Source organism: Cucumis sativus, chromosome 5, assembly GCF_000004075.3.
Source record: "Cucumis sativus cultivar 9930 chromosome 5, Cucumber_9930_V3, whole genome shotgun sequence".
In the NCBI taxonomy this organism is placed as follows: Eukaryota; Viridiplantae; Streptophyta; class Magnoliopsida; order Cucurbitales; family Cucurbitaceae; genus Cucumis; species Cucumis sativus.
This window is the reverse complement of record NC_026659.2, coordinates 10,498,882-10,512,360: the sequence shown is the minus strand read 5'-3', so window position 1 is coordinate 10,512,360 and position 13,479 is coordinate 10,498,882. Positions and strand designations below refer to the sequence as shown.

Here is a 13,479-nt window from a genome sequence, read left to right as displayed (position 1 = left end):
AGTGCCCACTACTAAAATAATATGATCAAAGAGGCATAAGTTCAATATTGGTTGCTCGTCACTACCTTGGGGGGGGGGGGGGGGGGTAATAAAACAAAAACAATTGAAGGGTTACACTAAAATATCCAGTGAATGGGGTATCAACACCTTTAATAAATCAAGTTTTCCTTGGCGCAACATAGAATTTTTTTAAAATCAAGCGATATAAAAGACACTTGGGTCAATCATTACAATTTTTTAGTTTCAAACACTCATTCCAAGGCATTAAACATTTTTCAACATGTCAATTTATCAACAAGCCATAACTCTCAAGTGAGACTCACTCCTTTTATCATCCATCACATTTTATAAGGAAAAACATATCCATACTGCTTAATCATCTCACAAAATTGTTTTGCTTGTTTAATTACATCTTTGTACCTCTTTTTTCAACTCAAGCGTTTACCACACTCTTTTGTCAGGTTGCAACTATGCAGAGTAATCTCAATGCATTTAGACAATTCCACTACGCATAACGTATCTTCCGATGCGATATCACACAGGAAGTAAAAAGCATATCATACCAAATCACATAGAAAATATGAGGCATCCTATTCAAAATCACACAACATGAATTGTGTAACGCCCTAGGCTCAGGATTTGGACAAGGATTTGGAATTCGAATCTTTGACATTTTCCTGCATCCCTTGCGACCAAGCAGCATCATCCTTACTATTCTTAAAGACTTATTAGAGTGAAAGTTCTCCCCACAAAAACCAACACGAGTCCTTCCAGCATGCTTTGTCCTACTCACATGCATCCTAGAAAAATTTCCAGGTCACCCAACATAGAATTACCCCAAGCTAAGCACGCTTAACTTTGAAGTTCCTATGATCAAGCCAACGAAAAACAAGGTCACATCACTTTTCAATCCAAAGACAATCCACCTAGGTACCTTGTTTTTCGTTGCCTCGATCATAGGAACTTCAAAGTTAAACGTGCTTAGCTTGGGGTAATTCTTTGTTGGGTGACCTCCTGAAAATTTTTCTAGGATGCATGTGAGTGAGGACAAAGCATGCTGAAAGGACTCGTATTGGTTTTTGTGGGAGAACTTTCACTCTAATAAGCCTTTAAGAATAGTAAGGATGATGTTGCATTCAAATTCCAAATCATGGTCCTAATCCTAAGCCTGAGCCGTTACAAATAGGGCATTCTATTCCAGATCACATAGCTATGTGATCTTATCCCAAGTCACACAGCAAGGATATGGCCTCCCATACCAGAACACACAACAAGTATGAGGTATTACATTGCATAGGGTACAAAGATTATTTCATTTCGATCTTTAGTAGTTCTCATACATTCTTCAAAAAACATTATTTCATCACATCATTACCATTTACAATAAGCCCTATTCGTTTATAAATCATAGACATTTTTACAAATTTGAAGGCATAGGGAAAATCACATAATTCATGGTCTCAATAGAAAATATACATTGGACTTCAAACACATTTTAGAAATCCATTTTATTTAGAAACATTCTGTAAGAAGAACCACTCACAGTCAAAGTCGACTAGCTCCCTAATCTAGCTTTCTCAGCCAAGAGTTTCTCTTTCACTTTCTTGCAATTCTTGTCTGATTCACGCTTGTTTTGGATCTCTGAAAACTTCTAAAATCCTCTTAATTCTTTCTTAAATGAGCTCAAGATAAAAGCAACTCCAAGCTAATCTGAATACCTCTATTTATAGGTTTTTTCGATGATTCTACCCACGCCAGAATGATTATCTTTGCTAGTTGCGATAAGTGGTCCAATTTCGAAAAGTCATATATCTCTACCCAACCCTTCTTCTATCTTTGGATTGGGCAGTGATGTGGTATCAATTGTCGGCCTACTGACATCAAGGTCACATCACGGTTCCTAGGTGAAGTAGCTTAACTTGCTTAGTTATCTGCCATGTACCTCTCTTCGTGAAACATGTTCTACTATCAAAAATATCATTGCACAACATCCTTTTCATAGGGCCTTTATCGCGTTGGTGGCATGTGATTAGAGTCTTGCATGTTTTATGCATGCTTTGACCCAAAATAGCACTTTAAGTCCAAGATATAGCCAATTAAGACCCTCGATCAAGGTCGAGTCCAACTTTATCTATTCAATGATTGAAACATACTATGACTTATTTGAGCCATGAAAAAATGATAATGTAGGTTGAAAGTCCAAATCAACCTCCTCGCCCAAAAATGAGGCAGGATGAGGTTGAGACCAACCTTCTCCATTTGGCACCCTCTGACTCATTCAGCTTGAGAGATGACCTATTTTATCTAGAATTGAGTAACTCGTATCCTAATAGTTGAACAAACATAAACCCATTATCAAATACCCTATAAATACATTCTATTATGGTTTGATATAAGGTAACTTAGACTCCCGACTTCTTTATTCTGTAGTTCTCTCACTAACTTAACAACAGAGCCATTTTTCATTGTTTTTCAGGTCATGTCCCTCTCTCCCTCAAATTAGAAATTATATTGTTCTTTTCATGTTAGGGTTAACTACGTTTTTTCTTGGCCAAAATTTTGCATCAACATATCAAAAGGTTTGAATATTTAACTTAAAAATTATTTTCCACCCGAAAAATTGTGTTGTTTAATTTGAAATAGAAGAGAAAGAACTAAGAAACAATTATGGTAAATATTCTTTTAATGATGTAATATTAATTTTTTCTTCACACATTAATTGAGAATGTGTTTGAAATACATTTTCAAGTATTTAATTAAAAAATAAGTTAATTTGAAAAAGATTAAAGTATTTCACAACAGCCTAATATAGCTTTTAAAGTGCATTTTAAACCGTTTTTATCAAATAATTTAAAATAAAATTTAGTTTTTTGAAAAATAAGTTTTTTCTCCCCAAGATTAAAACATAAGGTTTTAAACTTTTTGGGGTAATGTGCTACTAATTATAAAATAAATAAATAAATAAAGGATTCAATTGATATGATTATAATTAATGTATAGCTTACTCTAATCTCAATCAAATATAATTAGTGAAACTATGGTGTTCGTTGGTCCAGATGAGTTGGGTTCGAGCACTTTTTAGATCCAATTCAATTAGTATCAATTGTTGATATAAGGAAATAATTGGCATTAATTAACTGAAGCATAGAACGAGTCACTTTCAAGCTAAGCTTCCCAATAAACTTCGAAAGTTGCAACAATTGAAACTTCAAGAGTCACTTGGACACCCAAAGTCATAACGAAATATAGAATTGCAGCTTCATTAACAGCTGTAATGAATTATGTACTTATTTAATGTTATGCATTTTCATTTATCATAGTAGTTAAAGGACATAAAATTAAATGTTGTAAAATATGGAGAACATGATTTGAATTTGAATGAAATTTCTCACCGATTGATAGAATACATGTTTAGGACTTTCAATCTAGTTTGGTCAGTTAGATAGTGTAGAGTTCAGTACAAGTTCTCTCCTTTCTTCTAAATATATCCTTTATCAATCTTTCTAAGTAAAGATCTATTTAGCTTTATTGGAGTTATTTACCTATTTTTTTTAAAATTGAGTTATTCTTATTACTATTGGGAAGATTCATCTCAAATAAGGGGAATTCTCAAATACAATTGAGTTAGTTTCCTTTAACATTAAACATCACATGAACAAATTGAGCTTGTTGAGCGTTACATTTATATCATAGAACTTCATATCATCTCGGTTGCCAACTACTTATAACTCTTCGTATTTGAAAGCTTAACTTGAAATTAAACTCTTTAATGATTCAGTTCATTTATATTGTAGAACTTCATGGCCTATTGTTGGTCTAACAACTCATCAGTTGTACATTTCTTGGACCCAATTTTTTTTTTAAGAAAGATTTAGAAAAATCACCTACTTTAGACAAGTTTTTCACTAATGTCCTAATATTTTATTTATTATTTTAACTAAAATTTCATATTTTTGGAACCATTTTAACATTCACATCAATATTAAATATAATTCATTTTCCAAAATATATAATAAATGTTACCTTAGTTATATTATACCAAATTTATTGTCTATTTTACAACTTCCATAATTATTATAATAAATAATTCACAATTATATTTACGATATTATTTAATGTAGATTTATTAAGTTGAAGCTAATATGATAATATTATATTTAGTCATTTTTATAAATTCACTTTACTCAATTTCATTCTCAACTCAATATCAAATTTTCACAAACCTATTTACTCAATTTCATTCTCAACTCAATATCAAATTTTCACAAACCTATTTTATGACGCCTTCCACGGTCTATGGTTACAATTTTCTTCGACGGTTTTTCGGTTTGGTATTTCAATTTTGTTCTTCCCCTTTCCTTCATTCATATTTCTTTATTCTTCTTATTTACATAAATTTTTCCATATATATATAGTTCATGTTTAATTTTTCCCTAAAGTGTCCGTAACTAAAAGTTCATTGAAGTCAATATTCTGGTCAATCTTCTTCATTTTTTTTGTTTCTTAAATGTTCTATCAACAATATATAGTATTATGTATTACTATATAATATAATTCTCTTCTTTGATATATTAGATATATACACCTGCATATTTTTAATAATACATAAGTTGTTACACAAACAGTTATATAATTATTTATTGTCGATGTATATTCGTTTCATTGAACTTATTTCTTTTCTTATTTTTGTTTCTTAAATTTACCGTCAATGGTATATTATGATGGTTTTTTCAATGATAATTGTAACAACTACGTTACTTTGTTATAGTGTTTCCGAAATATTAGTGAAATAACACATTTCTTTTCAAGACTTGTACAATCATCTTCTATCCAAGTTAGGTAGTTATATTGATATGGATATATTATTGATATATACTTCTATTCCTTTCGGTGCATATTTGTTTCATTATTATTATATACCACTACATATTTAAAACAATTATGTGTCATGACCTATATATATACTTGTATATTTAAAATAATACATAAGCAGTAACACATATAATCCTATTATTTCTTGTTAAGTATGACGAAAATTGTTGAATATTAAGATGGTCATCTCCTTCAATTAATTGTTTCATGTTATTAATTTTCTTTCTTCAATTATGTAATATAGTAAACAATATATAATGAACTTATTTTTTAAGTTTATGGACTCTTGACTATTTATTCTTTTTTATGATCAATGATGCACCCTGCGAACGTACATCATTGAAAAAATATCATATAGCTTACAATAGATATCATATATCATCAAGCATTAAGCATTAAGCATTAAGCAACACACATAGTATATAATTAAGCAACAAACACGTAATATTTCATATATGTTATAGTTTGTATTAAATATCATTAAGCATTAAACATTAAACATCACACACAAAATATATCTTTAAGTAGCAGACACATAATATATTATATACTATACCGTATATATAAAATATCATTAGTAATACATTTTTATAATTGTATTGATATAAATTTGTACTTTCACATAATGTAAAATTTGTTCCTAAATTAAAATACAATGTAAAATATGCACACATACGATGTTATCTAATATTATGTTAAATATATTGAGGTCATGATGATCTATTTAAATTGAAACAATTCCAATCATAGAAAGATTTTACAAATTAACTTCCACGATAAAAAAATGAATGCAAATTTAATGAAATATATTAATACGTGGAATAAATAAAAAACAATGAAAAACGAAAGAAAAAATGAATGGAGAGAGATTAGAAATTGAGAAAAAGATTGAGAGGGAAGAATATTTTAACAGAATCACAGAAAAAAAGAAAATTAAGAGGTAATTTTGATTATAATATTATCATAATAAAATTAATCACCTATCATATTTACAAACCATATCTAATAAATGTAAATCTTAATCAGGGTCCACTTTCCTTATTTTATTTTTCTATTTTTGAATATATTATTAATAATAAATATGAGTAAATTGGTCATTACTTGGACAAATATAAGTCGATTTAGGACATTTATTTGAAAAGTTTGTATCCATGTTATTATAACATGGTATATCATTTTACGCCTTAGTAATTAAAACCCTTTTCTTAATAAATAATGAACTCAACCAAACTCAGTCATGAAACATATGGGCTACCTTGGTTTTGGTTAAACTTTAGTCCAAAGATTAAGCAAAATATTAGCCCATCAGGTTGATGGAGAAAAAAATTATTTTGAGTGATCGTTGTAAATTTAGCAATTAGATTCAAAATAATTAAGTATATAGCAACATTTAAATTTTTTTACAAATATAGCAACATTTATCAAATTATATCAATGATCCAAGTTTATCATTGATAGACTATATTGTAAATATTGGTCTATCACTTATAGGTCATACGAGTCTACCAATTATACAAGTCTATCAGCGTTAGTTTTATTATATTTGTAATTTTTTTTAAATATTGTTATATTCTTAATTATTATTCCTCAAATAACCATCAATTACAATTATTTTTTTAAAATTAATAATAGGTTTAAGTTGGTTTGGATTGTTTCTCGTTAATAACCCATTAACCAAGCAAACACATAAGATTTTCATTTATTAATTTAGCCGAACCCAATCAAGATAGAGTTAATAACTAAACGGAAATTAAATTGTATGGATTGAATTGAGTTGATGTTTTTTGAATCATCAATTTTTTTAGACATGCCTTAAGAATAATTGTGTAAATGATTCCAAAAGCAAACAAAAAAACAGAAAGGTATTTCTTAGAATGAAGAGGATGAACAAAAGAATTGGGCACCTTGAATCCCGACATTAATGTCAGCTGGTTGGTATATATCATGATAACAAAAGTTCTTTAACTTCACTCTTACTATTAACTGCACCATATATACATATAAAAAGCTTGAAATGGACTCAAAGCAAAACTTCAACTATAAGGATCTGATCAAGTCTTTCTGAGGCCGAATGCCAACTAACTCATTTACACATTGTGTTGGTCCACACAAAGTTATAGGGTTCATTCTTCAACTCTCTCTCTCTACTTAGATCCCCTTCTTTTTCAAACCTAACCTTTATTTTTCTTTATGATACGTGTAGGGTGGGATCAAACCTCTAATAACTTCGAGATGAGATGATATATAAGTAAAATTATCTTCACTTACCAACTTAAGGTTTTGAGAACATACATAAATTATGTGCTATCAAATCACACAGCTTTACACTAAATTGATCTAGGTTCAAGTCGACTTTCAAACTTAAACCTCTGATTGCAACAGAAAATGATTTCTCATTTTTGAAACAAACTATAAATTGTAATTTCGGTTTTAATTGCACCTTCTTCTCTTAATTTTTTTAGTCTACATTTATTAGTGTCATAGGTTCAAACTTTAGTTGAGTCTTACTTAGCTTGAGCCATACTTGTTATATCTTTTATTCCATTTTCAATTATTGTGTTGATGGAAAAAAATGCACAAAAAACCATTCACAGTTATCTAAAATTAAAAAAAAAAAAAAAGAAGAAGAAAAAGTTACTCAATTCAACTCACTTAATAGTCTGGTTAAATATTTGCCCCATAGAAATCATTTTTTTCTATGAATATGGAGAGACATTAAGTTAATAATGGACTGTTACACAAATCTCCATATATATATATATAGACCCTCTTAAGTTATATAATAAGAAAAATAATTTAAAAAAATTAGCATGTGACAACTTATAATTAACTGAACACTTGGATAACAAGTAAATTTCATGTAAAAAGTAGTTTTATTTAGGTTTAACACCTCCCCTAACACACTAGAAGAAGTAGTAAGAAACTTATTAGTTTAGTATAAATTAAGTTAATTTTTTACATTCAACAATAGTAATCTCTCACACACACAAACACTAATTAAATGTAAAAAAAGTAGACTCTTTTTGTGAGGTACAAAGGAATTAGAAACCATCCAATATAAGTGGAAAACTTGAAGCAAAAAGTCTATTCAAATGAAAAGATAGTTGACTTAAGAAAGCAACACATGAGGAATGGGAAAAAAGGTGCATAAATTCTATTGTCATTTGAGACAGACATCCATTTTGGTGGGTTTTTATGAGATACATAATTTTATTTTTTTTAGTGGAAAGGCGTGCACTACAATACCACTAAAGAGAGATTTCTCAAACTTGTAACCTTTCAATGATTACTTTATTTTGTGCAAATTAATCGCTATTTGAAAAAGTACTTAAATATTGAGTTTGAGTTATGCCTTTTCTTCTTCAATTTATTTGTATATATATAGAGAGACGTCTCTTCATGCCAATTTATATATTCTTCTTCTTCTTAACTACACTATCTGGTCAAGCCCAGAACAGTGAGTAAAACTCTCTCTTTTTTAAACTGAAGTTTATTTGGTTGTGTTTTTTTTTTTATAATGATGCATCATCAATAATGTATAGAGTTTTCTTTGCTTTTTGATGTGTTTATAGTGATTAAAGATAAAAGATCTCTAGTAATATATGAGGTTTTTTCCTTCTAATGTCTTTCAAATGCATGGATGAAAATATTACGTTAGGATACAATGAATGTTTCTTTTTTTTTTCTCTCTAGCGTTCATAATTTATTCGTGACCATTTATTATCTCGATAGATGTGCATCATTACGAGTGTGGAGCTAGATGTAAAGTCACAAGGGTATCCGATAATAGTTGGAATTAAAGTCATGTTACAAATATTATTTTTCGTGTTCATTGGTACGATCTTAACAAATGTCTTGAGCATAGACAAATAGAATTCATTGGTGCAACATTATTGTGGATGAATTTCTAAGATGAACAACAAAAAGTGTTGACAATTAAAACTCAAATAGGCAAGAAGTAACTTGAAAAGCTCGATAACTATAAATTGGGGAAAATAATTATAAATTAGTGTTATCTACAGTTGTGTTCTATTAGGAAGAACAATGTTGTCTACTGGAGTTATGCAGGATGGGACTAAAAGAAGATATCGAACATCATACCTATTATTATTTCCTTATCTAGCCAAAGATGGAACCTTAGTCATTACATTTTCCGTTGTTGCAATTATGTTAGACCTTAATTACTTAAGAGTTCAAATAACACAAACGAACATAGGTTGTAATTTTAGTTTTGTTTTGCAGCTGCACAATGGGGTTTAGAGAGGTTTGGGTGTTGTTGTCAATAATGCTTGCAGTTTCAAGTGCTGTTGTGGATCAACAGACTTACATTATTCACATGGACGCCACAAAGATGGTCACCCCCATCCCTGAACAATGGTACACAGACATTATTGATTCTGTCAATAAACTCTCGTCTCTCGATGACAACGAAGAAGAAGCATCAAATGCTGCAGAGATTCTCTACGTTTACAAAACTGCCCTGTCTGGTAAGATTTAAAATATTGATTTTGACGGAAATTTGAAGTCATAATTATATAAAAATGACAGAATAGAAATACGGTGTTTCTATTAACTGACAATAGAAAGATCCAACCTCAGACTTCAAGGTTGATAACAGTTAAACTATGTTTATGTTTGCAAATATCAGTATCTAGCATTACTTTTATAAGAACATAATTATACAAGCTGTTGGGAAAGATAAGTAAATATACTTCCTCTAAAACCCTTTTTTAAGTATTTTGTCTGCACACTTCTCTAATTTCTCAAATTTATCTTGATTATGAAAGTTATAAAAATCCCTTTTAATACTAATTTGAAATAAGCAGTTTAGTGATTAGTACCTGAGAGTCGTTATAAAATCACTTTTTTAAGGTTCAAAATCACTAGAAACATACTTTTACTTGTTTAAAATTAATTTAACCTTTAAATTTACTCATTTTAACATACTTTTCATGTTGGAACATACTTTTTATGTTGAGAGGTTGAGCCTCCTACTTTGAAAAGATCAAATAGACTCATACTTCTTATAAGATAGATGAACTACTCTTTACATTATCAATTGATTTTGAGATGAAACTCGATACTATTAAATATGGTATTGGAAGCTCCAAAGCCGAAAGAAGCATACGTTAAGATGTTGAGAATTACATACTGAGAACACCAAAAGAAGGCTCAGACTCCTTATACATAAATAATTTTTAAAATGCATGTCAAAATCACTCTCAAACATATCATTCAAAATACTAAGAAGGCTAGGTAAAATTGAAACACGCACTTAATCGACATGATATGGTAATATTTTATTGACCATCATATTTTATCATCAATATATAAATATCATTCTTCTGTATACAGAAATTTAAGAGCTTGATTAATTTTCAGGTTTTGCTGCAAAACTCACCTCAAAAAAGCTTCATTCTTTAAGCAAAATTCCAGGGTTTCTAGCAGCCACTCCAAATGAACTACTACAACTTCACACCACTCACTCTCCTCAGTTTCTTGGCCTACAAAGAGACCATGGCCTTTGGAATTCCTCAAACCTAGCTTCTGATATAATTATTGGTTTGCTTGACACTGGCGTTTGGCCTGAGCATATAAGTTTTCAAGACGAGAGTCTTTCCTCTGTGCCCTTAAAATGGAAAGGCATTTGCCAAACAGGCCCAAGGTTCTCTTCTTCTAATTGTAACAAAAAGCTCATTGGAGCAAGTTTCTACATTAAAGGATACGAGGCGATCGTCGGTAGATTGAACGAAACAGGGATATTCCGATCCCCCCGAGACTCTAATGGCCACGGTACACACACGGCTTCAACTGCTGCAGGAAGCATTGTTAATAACGCAAGCTTTTTTAACCAAGGCATGGGAGTAGCCTCTGGAATTAGGTTCACCTCAAGGTATTAAATTTATGCAGTTGATCTTTGATATATAGTCAATATTACCGTATAGACAAAACCATAACAATGAACTTAAATGATAAGTTTAGTCTTTGAACTCTTAGGTTGTGTCTCTTAATTCTGTAAATTTTAATAACTTTATTTTCATACGTACTATAAAATTTCATAGATATAGGTTTATTTAGTCAACACGGCTTTAAAATTGTTCTTACACCGTATTTATTATTAGAAGGGATCAAAGTCGTTAAATACTTGTTAAACATAAAATTGAACTTTATAAGTTATAAATTTTTTAAATATGAAAACTAAAATAGACAGCATCACAAAATTGAGAACTTTATTCGAAAAAAGTTTAAAATCATTATACCAACACATCGCTAAACCATCTGACTTCTTAAATTTTTTTAATATAAATGAGAAGAAAAAAAACTAATTGATGCATTCTCATTTCTCTGATCTAAACATAGTTTACCAAATTTATAAATTTACTTTTCAAAGGAAAAAAAAATAAAAATTTTCCTTTTAGATTTGGGTGACTGAAACAAATACTTCTAGTCCTATGATGTCCAAGGTGTTTTTAAGTGTTGCCCATAAAACTATCAACAAAGTACTAGTCATATAAATCTAATACTTATCATAAGGGTCATTTATTTTTAATTATTGAAGGTGTGCATTCCATTTCCATTGACATTTAAAACCTTGTTTCACCAGAATCGTAGCATACAAAGTATGTTGGCCTCTAGGCTGTGCCAATGCCGATATTCTCGCAGCCATGGACAGCGCCGTTGCCGATGGAGTCGATGTTCTATCACTCTCTTTGGGAGGCGGTTCTAGTTCTTTTTACAAAGATAACATTGCCATAGCTGCATTTGGTGCTATTGAAAAAGGGGTTTTTGTTTCATGTTCAGCCGGTAATTCTGGTCCGTCACCCTCAACTGTTGGTAATGCAGCCCCATGGATCATGACAGTCGCTGCTAGTTACACAGACAGAACTTTTCCAACCACTGTCAAGCTTGGAAATGGGCAAGTTTTTGAAGGATCTTCTTTGTATTATGGCAAGAGCATAAATGAACTCCCACTTGTTTATAACAATACTGCTGGTGATGGACAAGAAACAAATTTTTGCATTGCTGGTTCCCTTGACCCATCAATGGTGAAGGGAAAAATTGTTGTATGTGAAAGAGGACAAATTTCAAGAACTGAAAAAGGCGAGCAAGTGAAGTTAGCTGGAGGAGCTGGAATGATTTTAATTAATACAGAATTTGAAGGTGAAGAGCTTTTTGCTGACCCTCATATTTTGCCAGCCACTACTCTTGGAGCTTTAGCTGGCAAAGCCATCTTAGACTATACAGCATCCTCAAAAACACAAGCGAAAGCTTTGATTGTGTTCGAAGGGACTAAATATGGAAGTCAAGCACCGAGAGTGGCTGCATTTTCTTCTCGAGGGCCAAGTTTAGTTGGACCTGATGTTATAAAGCCAGACGTAACTGCACCTGGTGTTAATATATTAGCCGCTTGGCCTCCAATTGTTAGCCCGAGTGAGCTAGAGTCTGATACAAGAAGAGTGTTGTTCAACATCATTTCAGGGACTTCTATGTCTTGCCCTCATGTTAGTGGTTTAGCTGCTTTACTTAAATCGGCTCACAACGATTGGTCACCTGCTGCGATTAAATCTGCGCTTATGACCACCGCCTACATTACTGACAACAAAATGAGTCTCATTTCCGACGTCGGTCAAGCTAATGGCGAACCGGCAACCCCCTTTACATTTGGTTCTGGCCATGTTGATCCCGAGAAAGCATCGGATCCCGGGCTCATCTACGATATCACACCCCAAGATTACATAAACTACTTGTGTAGCTTGAAGTATAACTCAACACAAATTGCTTTAGTTTCACGAGGGAATTTTACTTGTTCATCAAAAAGAACAGTTGTTAAGCCAGGAGACTTGAACTACCCTTCTTTCTCTGTGTTCATGAAGAAGAAGGCCAAAAAAGTTAGTATTACATTGAAAAGAACGGTGACAAATGTTGGTATCTCAAGGAGTGATTACACTGTTAAAATCAACAATCCAAAAGGAATAACAGTTATTGTGAAGCCTGAAAAGTTAAGTTTTGGGAGTTTGGGAGAGCAGTTGAGTTACCAAGTGAGATTTGTTTCATTAGGAGGAAAGGAAGCTTTGGATACGTTTTCTTTTGGATCTCTTGTTTGGATCTCAGGAAAATATGCTGTTAGAAGTCCTATAGCAGTAACTTGGCAATAGATAGAAGGATGATGTGGCTGCACTATGGTAATGCTCCCTAAGTTTAATTTTAACTAATTTATAAGACATAGACATAAAACCTTGAAGTTTTTAATGTCAACCCATGAAATTTTCACATGTTATGTGATAATGTAATGCTTGAGCCCAAAACTAGGGACAATAATACTATGACAAGGTTTATATAACAATATGGAATTTAGGCATAACCATTTATATTAAAATTCTTACGAAACTGTAAGGCATAATCTTCTTGCTATTGGTGAAATAATGGTTGCAAGCATATAATGAAACCCCAAATAAATAATCATAAAATATAATATTTGAGAGAAGAAATAAAAAACTTATTTGGAAGACTGCTTTAACTCTCTTTGTCTATTCTTCTTCGCACTTAGCTTGGATGCTTTACAATACAACATGTTAATCCTATTTATAGGATTGTCTAGACCATAAC

General features: G+C 31.2%; 1 protein-coding gene across 1 annotated transcript; it reads left to right on the top strand.

Moving 5' to 3' along the window:
• Positions 1-8,175: 8,175 nt before the first annotated feature.
• On the top strand, positions 8,176-13,234 carry LOC101210266 (subtilisin-like protease SBT1.1). Its single transcript, XM_004140392.2, has 4 exons — positions 8,176-8,329; positions 9,115-9,359; positions 10,255-10,765; positions 11,477-13,234. Exons 2-4 carry the CDS (start codon positions 9,122-9,124, stop codon positions 13,026-13,028), a joined length of 2,301 nt encoding a protein of 766 aa, XP_004140440.1. The 5' UTR covers positions 8,176-8,329; positions 9,115-9,121; the 3' UTR covers positions 13,029-13,234.
• Positions 13,235-13,479: the final 245 nt, after the last annotated feature.